The 19,266-nt window shown below is 36.1% G+C and overlaps 1 protein-coding gene across 1 annotated transcript; it reads right to left on the bottom strand.

Annotated features, from left to right (window-relative positions):
- Positions 1-4,219: 4,219 nt before the first annotated feature.
- LOC120168906 (protein IQ-DOMAIN 14-like) lies at positions 4,220-7,883 on the bottom strand. The gene is made up of 6 exons (XM_039177165.1): positions 7,383-7,883; positions 6,600-6,770; positions 5,949-6,377; positions 5,373-5,612; positions 5,076-5,204; positions 4,220-4,995 (listed from the first exon to the last, which is right to left on the bottom strand). Exons 2-6 carry the CDS (start codon positions 6,672-6,674, stop codon positions 4,261-4,263), a joined length of 1,608 nt encoding a protein of 535 aa, XP_039033096.1. The 5' UTR covers positions 6,675-6,770; positions 7,383-7,883; the 3' UTR covers positions 4,220-4,260.
- Positions 7,884-19,266: the final 11,383 nt, after the last annotated feature.

Here is a 19,266-nt window from a genome sequence, read left to right on the forward strand (position 1 = left end):
TTCCTGAAAAAAGAGGGTGCGAACCCGTTTGAAGATGTTCGAGTTCCATACTCCCTAAAGAAAGAGGGAGCGAACCCGTTCGCAGAAGATTTTCGAGTTCCATACTCCCTAAAGAAAGAGGGGGCGAACCCGTTTGAAGATGTTCGAGTTCCATACTCCTTAAAGAAAGAAGGAGCGAACCCGTAAGAAGAAGATGTTCGAGTTCTATACTTCCTGAAGAAAGAGGAAGCGAACCCGTTTAAAGATGTTCGAGTTCCATACTCCCTAAAGAAAGAGGGAGCGAACCCGTTCGCAGAATATTTTCGAGTGCCATACTCCCTAAAGAAAGAGGGAGCGAACCCGTTTGAAGATGTTAGAGTTCCATACTCCCTGAAGAAAGAGGGAGCGAACCCGTAAGAAGAAGATTGTTCGTGTCTCATACTCTCTGAACAAATAGAGAGCAGACAAGATTATTGAAGATTATTCGTGTCTCATACTCTTTGAAGAAATAGAGAGCAGACACGATTCTTAGAGATTATTCGAGTTCCATATTCCCTGAAAGCAATAGGGAGCGAACCTGATTTTTAGAAGATTCTTTTCAAGTCTCACTTACCCTGAAATAGCAGTGAAGCAGATTAACCTTTTGAATTTTTCACGATTGGACAAATTTGGCCATCTATTGATCTTTGCTCTATTCTCGTTCCACGACAATGAACAAAGAGGGACAGCTGTAGATGCTCGCTTTGTCCGGGGTGTCATTCGATTTTAATCGGGTTTTATTATTATTGTTTTTATTACAGTTTCGGTTATTAGCATAAGTTTGGTATTTTTACAGGTATTAATATATATAAATATATGTAAACAAAGATTATTAACATATACTAAATCTTATTATTGTCGTTGTTACAGGGCGTACACTGGTATTACAACCAAACATGCCCAAAATAAAAATCAGATTACAACAAGCCCAACGCCAGGCCCTGCACCAATCCTGCAGCCCACTTGGAGAAACCCTAGGCCCGTTAGGGTTTCCAGCTTCTGTCTAGGTACCCAGCCGCCGCATGCCCTGGATCGTTCGATCTGCTTGTCATCAACGGTCCAGATCACATGAGCACTAGGGTTTTCGCCCTATTTCCAGCGCCGCCGAAGCCAACACCGTTGGATCTGATGAGATCCAACGGCTCACATTGCGTTCAGAGACCCAAGACAGTGTATTGTTCCACTAAGCACCCATCATGCACTCATCGCGATAGTGCACAAACTCACCGAGGAATACACACGCTTGTCGGTCGTCCACCAAGACTGAGGTTACCACTATCGTCGCCATACTCCTCGTGCTCATATCGATGCCCTGTGGACACACGAAAAGAGAGGACAGAACACGATCGAGATATAACGATAGTAAACAGAAACAAAAAAAGAGAATCGGAGAGCAACAAAGAATCCATCGATTAGGGGAGAAAACATCATCTGTCTTCAACCCATCAAAAGGAGCGGATAGAGAAAAAACGCGAAAAGATAACCAGAGCAAATGGGATCCATCAACAGTAACGAAAAATAAATATCCAAGCCATAAACATCCATCAACGACGGAGAAGAAACGAAAACAAAACTCTCACATTTCTCATCGTTTGGAGTCGAAACCACCACCAGTCACCCGAGGTAACCACTTTCAGTCTTAGATATGTGATTGGTGTTAGGGATCTAGGAGGTCTCGATGGGGTTTGTATTTCTTTGGTGAGATGTTGGGTTAGGGTTTATCTGGGTTAACAGTGAGTTCGTGGTCGTGGTGTCTAGGTCGCTGGTTTTATTTGTTCAAGAGTGAGGATTTAAGGCTGGTAGGTTCGTCGTCGGGTCTTTTAAGGTTTCATCGGGGTCTTCGTTGAGGTGGGCGGAGACCATGGTGGCTTTGGAGGCTAGGTTTTTTTAAGGGTTGTAGAGGGAAGCTTGAGAGGGATGAGAGTAAAGCGGTGAGGCATTTTAGAAGTGAGGTTGAGAATGATTTTAGGGTAATCGTTTCACCCTAATATTGTATATATCTGGTTAGTGAAACGGCGACGTTTAGAGGTTGTACGAAACGGCAGCGTCTTGAGGTTGGGTGAGGTGAACCGGGTTTTAGAAAACGAGTTAATAGCTGGGAAGGTCCTTCTGGTTTCATTGTGTCTCGTTGCAACCCATAACCCGAACTTCATTTTGTTTACAATTTTTCCTTGAAATTTTCTGCGTGTTACATCTTAGTCCAGAACCGTGTTAGGGCCATTTTGATGTTGTTTATGCATTGGATGTGTAATTTGAGAAACTTTCATTTTGGTCCTTTGTAGTATTTTGGTTGTATTATGTTTGCGGTACCCAGAAATGAAATGTTTATGAAAATAGCCTACTGTTTATTGTTTTTATATTTTAGTCCCTTTAATATTTCATGTATGTTAGTTAGGTTAATTTAGAATTATTTTTAAGTGTATGCATGTGCATATTTTTTCGAGCATGTTGTTAGTACATATTTGTTTAGTTGTATTTTTTTAAGCGTGTTAATCTCATTTGCATGACCCGACGTCGTTACATAATCAGATTAAGGGTAACATTCTTTTAATTTAAAATTGTCGGAATGGCTTCTCCTAACTTACTAGAGAGTTGATTTGGCAATTTTAAATTAAAATTGTATCCCGTCAGTAACGCCTAATTAAATTTGGATTAATCACTTTAAAATTTGGGAATAAAAGAAAAAGAAATATTCGGCTATTTAAATTATTTGAGAAAAGATCGTTAGAACTCACCTAAAGATATGGTTTCGATATTTTTAAATAATCGAATATTCTTTATCTTTCTAATGGTTTGGAAATTTCAATTAAATTTATTTTGTTGCTTTGAATGTTATAAATTCGCATTTTTGTTGTTTTAAGGGATCATAAATCAAATTAAATTTGAACTTGTGAAATTCGTTGCAAAGACATTAATAAATCGACTAGGTACCGATTTAGGGCGTTGTGGGGGTGCTAATCCTTCCCCACGCGTAACCGACTCCCGAACTTGGATTTTGGTAACGTAGACCGTAAATTTGTCGTTTTAATTAAAATTAATTTTTATTTAAAATGACAACGTTTTTTGGGTGCCCAATCACATCCTAATCAAAGATTGGTGGCGACTCCTCGAACCACATGTTTTTATCTTTAAGGAATTTCCAAATTTTTGAAACGATGGGTTTTCTAAATTCGCAATATTTTTAATTAAACTTTAATAGTAAGAGAATAATTAAAAATGACGTGGTTTTCAAAATCTCGCATCCCCACTCCCGTTTAAAAATCGTTTCGACAGAAGATATTTGAGGGTGATTGAGATTTGATGATAGCATATTGTTTTTATAAATATCATGTTATTGTTTAGTATTTTGCACACCAATTATTTGTTTTTCTGTGATTTATCTCTTCTGATTTTACTTTGGAAAAGAGTAATATCAAGCGAGTTTCACTTCTTATTTCAGGTGTATGAAATCTGAAAGATTGTGTTAACCTTGTGGATAGTGTCCACTTTCAGAATCACACCAATCTAAGTGAAATTGTTTTTAAGACAATGACTACACGACATAATAATTATATCATTATTGTTTTATTTACTCATTCATTTACTCTTTATTGTATGTTTTAATCAATGTTAAGTCTTCATTTCGCAATAATATTTTTATTAACAACTATTGTCCCTCTCATAAGCATCGACTTCAATTCAAAACATCTTACAACTGATTTTTGTTATTAATAGGGGAAGTGAATCCCTGACCACTGGACCACTGCTAGAGGTTCTCCTACCACTGTTTTTGATTTTTAATGCCACACTAAGATGATTTTGTTAGAATATTCGAATAAATTCTAGTTGTATCCTTTATCTTCAAGCCAAACTAAGAATTCACCGTCTATTTGGTGTATGTTCAGGTTTTAAAACTCCCATGCACAATTCGGGACCTCGTAAACAGATAACAACGTTCTTCTACTCTTAATTTATATGCTATAAGACCAGAAACGGATATAAGATTTTATGTTAACGAGTAATGGTATGCAATATAAATTGCTCACCCGACCTAGTAAAACAAAGAAAGAAAAAGAAACATACTAAAGTAGCTTACCATACCCCAAATCCTGTGACATTCAAACCATCATATCCTAGTCTTTTATTTTGATTTTTATCTCACAATCAGTAAATTTTGCAACTCGAGGAGGCACCATACACTCACATAATATAAACACCAAAATGAAGTAATCAAAGGTTAAAAAAATAAGAAAAATAAAAAGATCAAACAAATCGGTTAAATGGCTTTCTTCCAACAGTTGCAGGCATTGAAACGGTTGAATCCACACTCAAATTGCCTATAGATTGAAGTGATCGGTTCTTATCTAAACCCCTTTGAGAACTTAAATGATCCTTGCTCGAAAACGAAGACCCTCGGCTCCACTTGAATGATCCTATCCCTTGTGTCAAAGAGAACGAAAGCCTACTCTTCGATGTCTCGCTTCCCGGCGTCCCCATGAACACATCCTTCGAGTTGCTGTTGCATCTTGCTTTGGCCTTGGCTGAAACTGTTGGTGTCATGTAATTTGGAACTGAAAATGGAGGGCAGCTAGTAATGCTGTCATCATCCTTCATGGGCAAGTCAAATTGTGAATCCGCTTCACTAGCTCCCGGTCTCGAATATTTCAACAACGCTGAACTGCTTCCTTGTAGGATTCTACTAGGTGGAGTTTGCATAGGTCGTGTAGTCGGAAGCATGGTCAACTTCGTAGATTTTGGCGTCGGAGTGTCCATATTGTCAAACATAAACTGATGTTGCTTGCTGCTCAATGGCGGTTTTGGACTAGGCTTCAATTCGGAATTTGGCCTTGGTGGTGTAAGTTTGAAATCCTTCATGCCTTGTCCTTCAGGAGCATTGCTAGAAGATAGCTGACGCTCTAACCAGTTCCACCACCACGGTCCGCGAGTGCGAATGTCTGATCCTCCTGTGTAATCTGATTTCATAGTAGTTTTCCATAACTGTATGAAGAAAGGTTTTAAATCAATTGTAGTTAGGCTTATACAAGTCAAACTAAATGGAATTGTGGTAGTAAAAATACCTGGTGGGAATGTGCATAGGCCATGGCTCTTTCTCTCTTGATGACTGCCTCTACCTTTCTCTGCATTCTTGCCTCGATTTCTTCTTTCGTTAGCAGACTATCGTCCCAATCTTCATTGCCTGCCTCGGACTGATCCGATGTTCGACTAAGTTACTCATTTTCAAAAAGAATATAAAGAGTACATATGATGAAACAAGCATGGATATATAATCTCCAAGTTCCACCAAGTCTCCTAAGGTCTTATGAAACCAGAAAGAAGACCATATGCAGTCAGAAACAAAGCCAATGAAAACATACCGCCTGACTAAAGCTCAATTTACCCAAGGCACTCTCTACTTCTTTATCGTTCTTAAACCGAGCCTGTTGTCGTGCATGGTTTTCTAACATCTCGATCCGGCGAGACTGAATCTGAGACTGAACTCGCACCAAAAGCTGCATATGCTTCATTGCCGTTGTAGTTTGGCGTTTCACAGTCTGACCTCTCACGACTCCTTGAAGCCTCACAAGGCCTTTCCAAGCTCGAAAACTTCTCCTTGCCTGTATTACAAGTTCTGGTAATCAAATGTCGATGCAAAACATAACAATGCAAAGGGCTCTACCGTGTATCTTCATCATACTACACGAAATTACCAACAACTCGGAGCAACGTGATTAACTATTTGCTCAAGGAAACTTCAGCCATTACAGAGTCCATTTGAAAGTTGTTCGTAACAAATGGTTTTTAATCTTTCCATAAAATATGAAATTTTAACAGATTAATGCTGCTGGTTTTGTTAATCAGTTCAATAGCCAAATAGTTTTTCATTGCTAGTCTTTTCGAACCAGTTGCCTCCATGAAATTTGCACTAAACAAGGAAAGTGAAAAAAGTTTACCATATAACCTCTATAGGCTGCTTGAATTTTTGTAGCTGAAGCATGGTGGTTCCTTAAAGTTGGTTCTGGTCGAGGACGAAAGGCCTTAGCTGGATCAGCCTCGAGAGAGGCAACTCGTGGAAGTGACGGCGGAGAAGGAGCTTGTGGAGGGGAAGCAGCCCTCGGGGAATCAATCCTAGGAGAGGCAATCCTCTGAGATGGACCATGTGGAGAAGAAGAAGCTTTATGAGCCACAAAAGGCGGTATCGGAGGCTGCTCCGGAGGTGTCGGAGGCCTGAATACTATCTTATGCTCTCTTTCAGCCTCCCCAAGAATTTTTTCAATACTGCTGGGCTCTCTGAAGAGGGGGATAAAGGAATTGGTTTCTCCACGCCTTAATTTTCCTAGGCCTTTCTTCTTCTTTTCTTTACGGCTTCTTTTATCCGATTCCTGGAAGGATTTAACCATACAAAAAAAAAAAAAAAACAGAAGCCATCGTCTCTCAGTTACATTTACTTAGAAAAGCACATGCTTTACAAGCCAAAAAGGCAATCTAAACCGTGCTTAAGAGAGGTGCAGAAAACGAAACTCAAAGTGCTGCTTGGGATAATCAAAACCATAAACTTACATTAGTGAAGTCCCTATGCACCAGACTTAAAAATATGAACTTACATTACTTGGATTTTCCTTGGAGTGTGGTATGAAAACCCTTTTAATCGCAGAAAACCAACTTCCTTTCTTTCCCATACTGCCAGCATTACTTTGTTGGTCCAAGAAACAGAATAAACAAAAAAAAAAAAACCAGCAGCTCCAGTCGTGTAAGGTCTAAATTGCTGGTCTTATCTGTTGTCATAAAACAATGCATAAGATTTAATGTAATTACTATGGTGTACAGATAGTATTTACCATGAAAAACAATGCATTAAATCAAAACATATGTCGAGCAAAGAAGGTTTCTTGCAGATTCCAAGACTCGAGTTTTCGACCATGATATCTGAATAAACTGCCTGATAAGCCTTATGACATGGAAATTTTCAGGCTTTTCATGATGCAAGAGTTCTTAATAAAGAACAAACATTAAGACTTGGGAACTTTTGTAAACACAATTCTCCTACAAAAACCAAAAGAAAAAACACCACAAATATTCAAAATGCTAGAGATTTTTTTATTTTTTCTGAAACGCCTCTCTGCTGTTTAAAGATTAAAAGAACAATTCTCCGAGAAAAACATCTGACACTGGTACAAGAGAGATCCAAAGACAGGAAAATTCAAATACTAAAAAATTACTACCTTCAAGAAAAGCTCACCTTTTGAAAATTACAGTTATCTATTCCTTCCCCAAGAACATAATTAACACAAATCCAAAAGAAAAAGCTCACCTTGATCATGAACAACATAATTGACACACAAAAAACCCAAAACTTTATACAAACAAAAAGCCATACATGTATGTACCTTTAATGAAGAGCTCCAAAATTCCATATTCTGCAAAGAACCCTTCAAAAACCAGAGTTATAAGAAGCTAGGGAAAAAAAAACAAGAGTAGCAACCAGCCATTGAAGACCCTTCTTCTTTTTGTCTCCAGAATTCATCTTGTATCCTGTACAACATAGTTGAAGAGGGAGTTTCTATTTTGTTTCCTTCTACTTTCTACTGTAATGTTTCTGAACTTTGGAAACACAAATTCTTCAACTTTTTTTTTTTCATTTGTAAGCTTGGGTGGGTATGAAAGTGTCCAACTTTTTAATTTTCCTTGGCCACATTTCACCTTTTTGTTGGATTTGTAATTGGAAGAGAATATGTTTTAAAAAGAAAGAAATCATCAAAGGGTTGTTGCAGTTGATGAGGATGATGGCATTGATATCAGAGAGAGTATAAGAAAGGGAAGGATTGAGAGGAAAAGGTAGGGGTTGGCCACATTTTCACTCAATGTGCCAAACTTCAACTGCCTTTACTTGAAGGGGAAGACTATTTCTATTTGGACAGCAACCGTGGCCACTCACTCTTTTAAACGGTTAGGTTTGGTACGCTTTCATCTTCTCTCAACTATTAATTTATATATATTGAAATTTATTGCGAATGTGAGATTTTGCCTGAGCTTCAAGGCTATGGCAACCATGGATGGATAGCAAGGTTTGCCCGCGTTTCAAGGCCTTGGAAAATTGTCAAATGATGAATGGGTCTCTAGGGCCGTAAAAGAGACGAGATAGATTGTGATTTGCTCCGGTTTGACTCGGTCAAAATTCAGTCAATACTCAATTCGAGCTCGAAATCAATTCAAATTCTTAAAGAGCCGAAGCAAGCTATTTGATATTCAACTCGAAAAGGTCACGAACAATTCGAAAAAAATAATATATTAAAATTTTAATTTTTTAAATTAAATTATTTATAATATTAACATTTATATGTTAGTTTTTTTTTATAAAAATAAAGCTTAAAAATTTTAAGCTAGCGAGCTTACGAGTCAAGTTAAACTTGACAATTTTAAGCTTGTGAACTTTTGAGTTGAATCGAGCTTAATTTAAATTTTCGATCGTATCGAGCACAATAATATTTAGCTCGACTCAATTCGTTTACAGTCCTAAGTGGCGTCCTACAACCATTAGCTCGACTTCGAGCTTTGGACAATTATAGTATGATAATTTGGTATTATTCCGAAGTTATAATTCATACGAACTATAACTATCATTTTTATCAATTAAACACTCAAATATTTTCTTTTTTCCATTTAATTATGTCTTTAAATTTAAAAAATTAACTGATATGATTATTTAACACATAGAAATGATCGATCACCACTCTAATATTTATGCAACAATCCACAATATTGATGTGATGGTTCACGGTTATTAAAAATAAAATTAAAAATAAAGTATTGAAATCTTTTGAAGACTTTCATCCGAAAAAGCCAACCTGAGTATATTGTTATTATCTGAACATACTTTGGGTGGAATCGATCTTATTTTATCTATAGATGACTTTTGAATTCTCTTTCTACAGTATAAAAAATAATAAGACGTGGTTTCTACCAAAGTAAAAAGCATTGGTTCTATTTTTTATTTTAAATTTTGATTTCTCTTATATAATCAATACATGACACAAGTAGTTGTGTTTAAAAAATTAAAATCTAAAATTAAATATAAATATTATCTTATAATTATATTAGAATGAATTAAAAAATATATGTTTAACAAATTTTAATATAAATATAAAGGTAAATAGTTAGATTGTTATTGTGTGTAGTGTTTGCATAAATGTACAAGCATACACGTCGATAAATAATAAAGTAGCGAGTAAAATTGTTCCATAGGAACTGATAAGATTATATCTTAAGCATTTGCATTTAGAGCAAAAGAATAGAAATAGTGAGATAAAAAAAAGAGAGAGAAATTGGTGAGTTTGTTGCACAATCCCAATCTTCTTCTGAGAGCTTGAGTGTCTTCAAGGTGCTTCCTCTTCCGAAAATGGTGATTGGTTAAGAAAAGAGAAAATTGAAGACGATGGAAGACAAGACTGTTATTCTCTCTTTATTATCGTCTTTTATATAAATAAAGTGCAATTTTTAAATTAAAAAAAGTGCACATGAAATGCAATAATACTATTAATTGATATTAATTTCAAACAAATATTCAAATAAAAAGATATGAAATATATCATTTTTTACATAGTTAACATAAATATATAATAATCAGTTCAATTCATTTATTAATTGAGATCAAACCTTTATATAACTAAAGTGATATCATTTCAGATTAACTTGACTCAAAACCAGTAAATATTAAAGTAATAAAATTGCATTATAAGTATTCAGCACAACTCTAACCTAACGTATCAGAGCATGTTCAACCTTTGCCCTTCATTTGGCTATAAATAATAAAACTCCACCATTTACTTTTGTATTGTAATGAAATTGTAGAAACAGTTAGAGTTTGATTCGAATTTAAAGTAACACAAATTAATTAATATATAAATATTAGGAAAGTAGGAAACTCAGTTTGATTAAAAGTAAAAAACTTTATTAAAGTAGATTTCTACTTTATTTAATTTTCCTTTGTAATCAAGTATTTATCCCTATAAATAGATACTAAGGGTCAGAGTTATAAATTAAGTTTTTATTTCTTTCACCAAAATCCTCTTGTATTTTCTTCCTTCATATTAGTGAAATTCTTCTCTTCTGCCCGTGGTTTTTCTCTTTTGGGTTTTCCACATAAATCTTGGCGTTCATTGTTTTTCCTTTTCGATCGTGTTTATTTGTTTGAGGATAATCATCGTTCCGATATTATAAAATTGGTATTAGAGCTTCGAATTCAAGATCATGGCAACAATGAAGTATGATATTCCGCTGTTGGATCGAAACATCGTGTTCTCGATATGGCATGTGAAGATTTGGGATGTTCTTGCACAATTAGATCTCGACGATACAATATAAGGATTTGATGAGAAGCCGGTAACACAATGGACTGATCTTCCTATGTTTGTTGCCTTCTTCCTACTCACCTTTCAGAGACACAATAGTGTACTGTCGCGAAACTCTCATTCTTGAAGAGGTGTACAATGGCATGCACTCGTTCGAAAAGATGAAGCATATTCTATCTAGTTTCGAGCCCCAAGTAGAGGATCTTGTGGTGCATGGATCGACTAGCTCTGACCGTGGAAGAAAATGCGAGAGTTCTTCTGGTAGTAAAGGAAGGGGCAGATCAAAATCTTTCAACTAAGGTAAAACTTGTCACTACTGTAAAAAGAAAGGTCATGTTAAATCGGAGTGTTACAAGTTTCAAAATAAAATCAAAAGAGAAGTTGAAGAGCAGAACTCTGGGAAATCTGGTGAGGTCAAGCCGGTAACACAATGGACTAATCTTCCTATGTTTGCTACCTTCTTCATATTCACCTTTCAGAGACACAATAGTGTACAGTCGCGAAACTCTCATTCTTGAAGAGGTGTACAATGGCATGCACTCATTCGACAAGATGAAGCATATTCTATCTAGTTTCGAGCCCCAAGCAGAGGGTCTTGTGGTGCATGGATCAACTAGCTTTGACCGTGGAAGAAAAGGCGAGAGTTCTTCTGGTAGTAAAGGAAGTGACATATCAAAATCTTCCAACCAAGGTAAAACTTATCACTATCATAAAAAGAAAAGTCATGTTAAATCGAAGTGTTACAATGTAACACCCCCAGACTGATCCGGGTGACCCGGTCCGATCCGGGTGTCACATTAGGGCCACCAGAGAGACCCACCATAAAAATTTCAGAAAATTTAACGTTTTTATTAAAACATGTAAAATAATAAAATCATTTATAAATACAAAAGTAAAATTTTCTAATATTCATAAATAAAATAGATTTCCAGACTCGGATATAAAAACAAAATACAACCTACATGCCCCTAATCATATGTACCATACTCTGCAAGAAACGCCGGAAGAACTCCCTTACTGATGTCGATAGATGCACTGGTACGATTCTTTTAACCTGAAAAGGTGAGTAACAGAGTGAACTTTGGGAAGCTCAGTAATACAATACTACCAGTTGATGCTACATGACATGCAAATAAATTGAAAGCCATATATTTTCCTTATTGACTCAGACGTATATCTGTTTTCGGGATAATCTGGGGTTCCACTGGTAGTTCATCGAGTAGAAGCCATGAAGATCTCAGTTCATAGGAAACATTCATAGTATCACGTTTCAAGAGGTCGAATAGGATGTCGAGTGTGTTCTAATCAAAACCAGTGAGAAGATATAAATCTTTTAAAACCATAGCAGAACCCTCCAACCAAACTCCATTATACAGTTCCCCATAACTACGTCCGTAGGGCTTACCCTAAGCACACTACAAAGGGAGCCAACTTAAGGGTATGCCTTGGGGCCTATGGGCCTACCCAAGGGCATCCTTAGGTCCGTAAGGATTTACCAGCTGGATTAGGGTTGTACCTCCATACTCCAAAATCCTACCCACATAAAAAATCCAGTAGAAATCAGTTTTAGTCGTAAATCGTAATATCTGGATCATGATATAGTAATATGTCATAATCGTGATAATGAAATAAATCGTATAACGGATCTCCACATGTACACCATAAGTAGTTCCCTGATTAACCCAATAGAGTATCTTGGGGCCTGAAAGCCTACCCAAGGATCACCTTAGGTCCATAAGGATTTACCAGCTTGATCAGAGTTGTACCTCCACTCTACCCATATAACATCCCAATAAAATAGTTCGAGTATAACCAGTGAAAACATAAAACCATAGTTCATTAACCAATAATTTCCATGATTCCATAAATTAGGAACAATTCATATTCTTCGATGAAAACCGTAATCGAAGATCACATACCATGTTGCCATGGTTCATAAACCAGTAAATCAATACGTTCGTTAAAACTGATCTCAAAACATATAAAATCGTCATGTAGTACATGTGGAACACACTAGAGGATCCAAGTATTTTTCAGAGGCACTTGGTAGTTATCAGTATGGATAACATGAAACTTATGCAATTTGATCGAATTCCAGGAACGAGGTCCTATTGAAGGGAATCGATTACTAACCGATCTAATCAGACATTTAAGGTTGATACTTTAGAATCCCACTATGTTTCATGTGCATCATGAAAGTGTTCAGGTATGACCGGAGTAATTTGAGATGATAAGGGAGAAACAAAGATTCAGGACATTCACCATTTATATTGTAACCCCCTCAAACTGATGCGGATATCCTGATTCGATCCGGGGCGTCACATTAGGGCCACATGAGCGACCCACTGTAAAAATCTCGGAAAATTTAAAAACTTTTATTAAAACATGTAACTCATAATTGCTTTATCAACATTAAGAAATAAAACATATTTTCAGACTCGTATATAAAACAAAATACAATTACATGCCTTCTAATCACATGTACCATACTCTGCAATCAATGCCGGAAGAGCTCCTTTACTAAAATCGATAGATGCACCGGTACAATTCTTTTAACCTGCAATGGTGAGTAATAGAGTGAGATTCAGAAAGCTCAGTAATACAGAACTACCAGATGATGCTACATGACATGCAGATAAATGTGAAGCCATAATCTCCTTATTGAATCAAACGTATACCAGTTGCGGAATAATATGGGGTTCCATTAGTAGTTCATCGAGTAGAAGCCATGAATCTCAGTTCATAAGAAACCTTTCATACTATCACGTTTTCATGAGGTTGAATAGGACGTCTAGTGTGTTCCAACAGTACGATAAAATTATGATAGGTACACTAAACAAATAATAGCTTAGTAAAATCTCATAGTGATTTAAAAACCCATCGTATAAAGAGTTAACCTAAGGGAACATCTTAGGGCCTGAGAGCCTATCCAAGAAAGTTTCGGGGCCACGGGGCCTACCTAAAAACACATCTTAGGGCCGTAGGGCCTACCCGAGAATGATCTCAGGGCCGCAGAGCCTACCTAAGAGTCACATTAGGTCCATAAAAAATTTTCAGCTTGATCAGAGCTGTAATTTACAAATCTGTATATCCAAGATACAATTTATACAGTAATAGAATTCCATAAGCCATCACCATTAAGTCGGTGCATCCATAAAACAGTAACCATAGATTTCAGTGTACCTCATGTTAAAACAATAAAATAATTTATTAAAATATAAGGAACACACTAGATAATCCAAGTACTTTTCAGAGGTATTTTGTAGTTATCGGTATTGATAACATGAACTTGTGCAATTTGATCGAATTACAGGAGCAAGACCTTATTGAAGAGAATCAATTTCTAACCGATCTAATCAGACATTTCAGATTGATACTTTAGAATTCCACTATGTTTTCATGTGAATCAGGAAAACGTTCAGGAACCTTTATACATAATAATTCTAGATTCAGATTTACTGATTGTGATTCTATTACCCAAACAATCAGGGGTATTCAGGAATATACTTAAATTTATAAGATCTCAGCTCAATTGAACCAAATAGGATATTCATAATCTTTTCCTTCTGCGTTACATGCGTGTTCAGACATGACCGAAGTGATTTAATATGAAAATGTAGAAATAAAGATTCAAGACATTTTAAATCCATGTTGATCAATCGACTTATCGAACAATTCGAAGTGATCGGATTTAAACATGTAGAAATAAAGTGATTTAAAATGAAAGTGTAGAAATAAAGATTTCTTAAGATTCAAGATATTTTTTTGGGATGCCTTGGTTTTAAATCAAAGGAGTTGGAAGCAATCTAACTGATCTCACACCTATAAATAAATTCCTTTAATGGTTCGGCCTTGGTATATTCCACTATGGGAATGAAGTGCATAGGATGGAGTATGGCTTTGGAGCACATGAGTACCTCATAAGTGGGGTGTTCGAAGTTGAACCAAGAAGTTGTCATGGTTTCATCTTCAGACGATCGATATTGTTGGGCAGCACCGACATGTCTCGTTCAGAATTTCGGTTATTTATGGAACAACTTTTGGATAAATACCACGGGGACACATATCATTTGATTGTTAAGAATTTCAACCATTTCACTGACGACGTGAGCATGCAACTCACTGGAAAAATATTCCTGGATGGGTAAATAGGCTGGCTCGACTAGGTTCGTTTTGTAACTGTCTACTTCCTGAAAGCATTCAAGTGATAGCAATTCGACATCCTCCCAATCGTCCTGTATTTTTTTGATTCGTGTGGTGGAAAGGTCGGAGTGGTTGTAAGGAACGACATAATTTGGTTTTGGCTCCATCGGAAGGTAATCAGAAGGGGACTGGAGTGTTTTACTTTGAGAAAACCGAATGGTTTTCGTTAGATTTGTGGCGATCGGTGATGTTTTTGGATGATTGGAGGTCGGATTCTTGATGAGGAGCTCGAGGAGGCTCGAACCATGTATTTTGGTTCCCGGGCGACGATCGACGATGACAATCGATGCGGTGGTCGTCGTTGTTTAATTACAGGCTGGTGAAGTTTTCTTCTTCATAAACAGAGTACAAATTGAAGCTTAAAGAAGAAAGGAAATAAGAAATTCCATCACGTGGAATTGGCAAATTATAATGGAAGTGAGAAAGGGATAATTACAAGGTAAGCCATCCAAGTTGTTAAAAGCTCAACCTTGTCTCTTAGCTTTCATATTGTTATGATTATAGAATAATAGTTTTATTAAGATCGATTTAGTCCCTAATTTTAGTAATTAAAATTTTTATTGAATCCTAAAGTTTTTAGTTTTAACAATTGGGTCCCTAAATTATTAATTAGATTCTAATAAGTTATTTTTATGGCGAGCAAAATTATTTGAAGTCGTATTTGTACGATAGATTGTCCGTGTTCGTTAGAAAAAGATTGGAAGCTAGAAATCAAGTTGGTGAGCTGGAATTCAAGAGTAATATTTTGGGTTTTGTTGACGTTCTGAGTCCGATTCCGAAGTCCGTTTCGCCAAATTTGAACCCGGTAAGTTATTTTCACTGATTAATCACCCGATTCGATCCGTTTTTTCGCAATTAAGCTCTGTTCTTGATGAAATTTATGTTGTTATGTATTTGAGAAATTATTGGAAGTTGAATTAAAGATCGAGGGCATTTGAATGGAATTTGTATGGTCGATTGATATGGCACAGAAATCGAGGTAATACATTACTACCTCTTTATACTTTATGGAACATGTTGATAATGGATAAATGCATGGACATATATATGATTGGTCTATTATGTCTGTTTGATTATGGATGGATTCTAACCGAATACAGTTTAAGTGATAAATTAGTTAAGACTCTATTGAATTACAAGTTCTATGATTGAGTGATAAAGGAATCAGTCCTGAATATGTGAATTATAATTTATCTCATTAAAGGTACTTGGATGATAAATTATGAGAATACTTCGATTTTTGTAAAATTACGAAAATACCCCTATGTTGTAAAATGACAAAAATTGTCCTTGGAAGTTGATTAATAACTCTGAAAAGACAAATTGACCTGATAAAACTACAGATGTACATAAGAAATGCTAGTTTGCTTAGAAAATTTGGATAACCGTTTTTAACACCAAGAGAGTTTGTGCAAGATATTAGAAATCGATTAAGGAATCATTTCAAGATCAGAGAATGTTCAGGAAAGCAATTAACCATAGGATCTCTAAATTATGATTATTTTCGTTAAGAATTAATATCGAAATTATTTGGTTACGAAATTACGAAAATGCCCTTGAGAGGTAAAAATAGTCCAAGTTAACTTTGAATTAGAGAGTAACCTGAGAATTTGTACTTAATTGATAAATTACTGATTTAATTGTTGAGATCCTATTTTTGTATCGAAAATCACTGATAATTCGTTACTAACATCTGAGTAGGCATTCAACCTAGAAATCATCGAATTGAGAAAGTACATGACGAATATTTTATAGATGGTGCTCTTTTGTCAGAATTGTTCGAAATGAGTGGAAAAGGTGATACGTTTGAATTAATAATAAGATCAGATGTAAGAAAATGATTGAAATACATTGGATCTGTAAAATGACCAAAATACCCCTGGAATGGAAATGACTCTAGAATATCACCAAGCCCAAGAATGAATGGATATCCTCAACCTCTAAAATGAATGAAAAAAAACATTGAGCACCAAAATGACCAAAATGCCCTTATGGTATAGACTAAATAAATGTCTTGGGTTAATTAAGGAATTCAAATAAACATAGGGTTGTACTACCCTTAAAAGTAATGGAACTCAATTTAAGTGAGTAGATTAACCCTAATGATATGTCAGTACCTGAACGACATAGATGTTACTTGAATGCGTGTTCGTCTTCTCAAGTGTGGTTCAATGATAATTTTGAAAGTACTCAGCTCAGCTCAACTCTAGATCGCATTCGGTAATAAGAAATAGATATTCGTTAATAAGACCAAATTAAATCGAACGGAAGTACAATATGTATATAAAATTCAGAAACGTCTGTATTACCCTGAAAAACCCCGAAATAACTGTAATGGACTCGACTGCTAAATGAACTAAGTTACCTCAATGACTGAGGATTAAATAAGTGATTGGATGAGTCTGGAAACACTGTTGAATTTACATGATGAATTGTCGTTATTGGTCATGAACCATGAAACAAGTACGTCCGTATTTCCTGATATCATTGAACGTGGAAATGAAATAAGGACTATTGGAAGATCTATTCAGCGATGATTACGAAGATGATTTATGGACAAGAATTGTTAGTATTAAAGAGTAAATACTCTGGAAAGGCAGTAAATTCACGGGCCAACATGGATTTAAATCCATTTTCTATATTATAAAAATAATAATAATTGTAGTGGTTGAACAACTCTTCCTACTTGTGGTTATTCATTTTCCATATTTTAAACTTAAGAAATCTAACCCCATATTGGGGTGTTACATATATTGATTGATCGGATTATCGAACAACTCCCAAAACTAATGCCTGTTGATTGGTCAATTCCTTGCCCTTCTAGGGTATTCACTCTTTAATAGAAAAAATTATTGTCCATAGATCATCTTCAGAATCATCATTGAATAGATCTTAAGGAAACAAATAGATATTCCAATGGTCTTTATTTCATTTCCACATTGCAACAACATCAGGAATTGTCAACTTACTTAATTCTTGGTTCATAAACCATAAGAACAATACATCATGCAAGTTCATTGGTGTTCTCAGACTCATCCAAATCACTTACTAAATTCTCAGTCAATAAGGTTACTTAGTTAATTTAGAAGTCAAGTCTATCTCGATTACTTTAGAGTTTTCCAGAGTAATTCAGACGTTTCTGAAATTCGAATACATATTATACTTCCGTTCAGTTCAATTTGGTCATAGAATAAAGTCATTTTGGTATTTGTGGTTGATTTGTCTCACGAATATCCACTTCTTAGTACCGAATGCGCTCTAGAATTAAGCTGAGCTGAGTACTTCCAGAATTATCATCGATCGAAACTTGAGGAGACAAACAAGCATTCAAGTGGTATATATGTCATTCAGGTACTGACATAGCATTAGGGTTGGTCGACCTACTTGAGTTGTTTTCCATAACTTTTAAGGGCAGTACAACATCCATGTTTATTTGGATTCCTTAATTAATCCAAGACATTTAGTTATTCTAGGTCATAAGAGTATTTTGGTCATTTTGGTGCTCAACATTATTCCAGTCATTTCAGAGCTTGAGGATATTCAATCATTCCTAGGCTTGGTGATATTCTTGGGTCATTTGCATTCCAGGGGTATTTTGGTCATTTTATAGTTCTAGTGTATTTCAATCATTTCCTTCCGTTCGATCTTATTATTTAATTCAAAATTATCATCTATTTTAGTTCTTTCGAACAATTCTGACAAAAGAGCATCATCAATAAATTATTCTTCATGTATTTACTCATAACTCGGAGATTTTTGGGTCAATTGCCTTCTCAGATGTTACGAACAGATTATCAGGAATTTTCTGTACAAAAGTAGGGTCTTAACAATTAAATCAGTAATTTATTGGGTTAGGTACGAATTCTCAAGGTGGGTCAACTCGGACTATTTTTACCTCTCAAGGGTGTTTCCGTAATTTCTTAACCAGGTAATTTCGGTATTAAAACTCTTAACAATGATAAATAGAATTTAGAGATCCTAAGGTTAATTGCTTTTTCGAATAATCTCTGAACTTGAAATTATTTCTTATCAAACTTCTAATTTCTTGTACAAGCCATCAGAATTTTATTCATTACCGACTTTTTACCGCATTCGGATCAAGTGTAGGAATTAATTAACTACCTAGATGAGACCAAACATTTTCATTCATGCATTTACCAATACCAACATGTTCCTTAAAGCATGAAAAGGTAGTAATGTATTACTTCGGTTTCTGTGCCATATCGATCAACCAATAAATCTCCATGCGTTCACTCTCGAACTTGAAATCAACTTCCAATAATTCCTGAGATACACAACAACAAAAATTTCATCAGAAACATAGCTTAATTGCGAAAAACATATCAAATCGGGTGGTTAATCAGTGAAAATAGCTTATAGGGTTCAAATTTGGCGAAACGGACCTAAAAACGGATTCAGGACGTCGAAAAACGTCAGGAAAGGTGTACCCGAAAAAAGTCAACGACCGATCAACGGTCAATGTGGGTCAGCTAGGTCAACTCGACTCGGTCGGCTCAGTCGGCTCAATCGAGTGCCTCGGTCGGCTCGGTCAGACGACTCGAACGGCTCGGTTCAGACCGATCCAGCCGGTTCAGACCGGTCCAGCCGGTTCAGACCGGTTCAGCCGGTTCAGACCGGTCCAACCGACTAAGACCGGTCTAGCCGGTCAGCATGTTCCCCAGGCTGCCAGACAAGGCCCAAACGCAAGGGGCGGCGTGTG

The sequence above is a fragment of the Hibiscus syriacus genome, unplaced genomic scaffold, assembly GCF_006381635.1.
Source record: "Hibiscus syriacus cultivar Baekdansim isolate YM2019G1 unplaced genomic scaffold, ASM638163v2 tig00111741_pilon, whole genome shotgun sequence".
NCBI lineage: Eukaryota > Viridiplantae > Streptophyta > Magnoliopsida > Malvales > Malvaceae > Hibiscus > Hibiscus syriacus.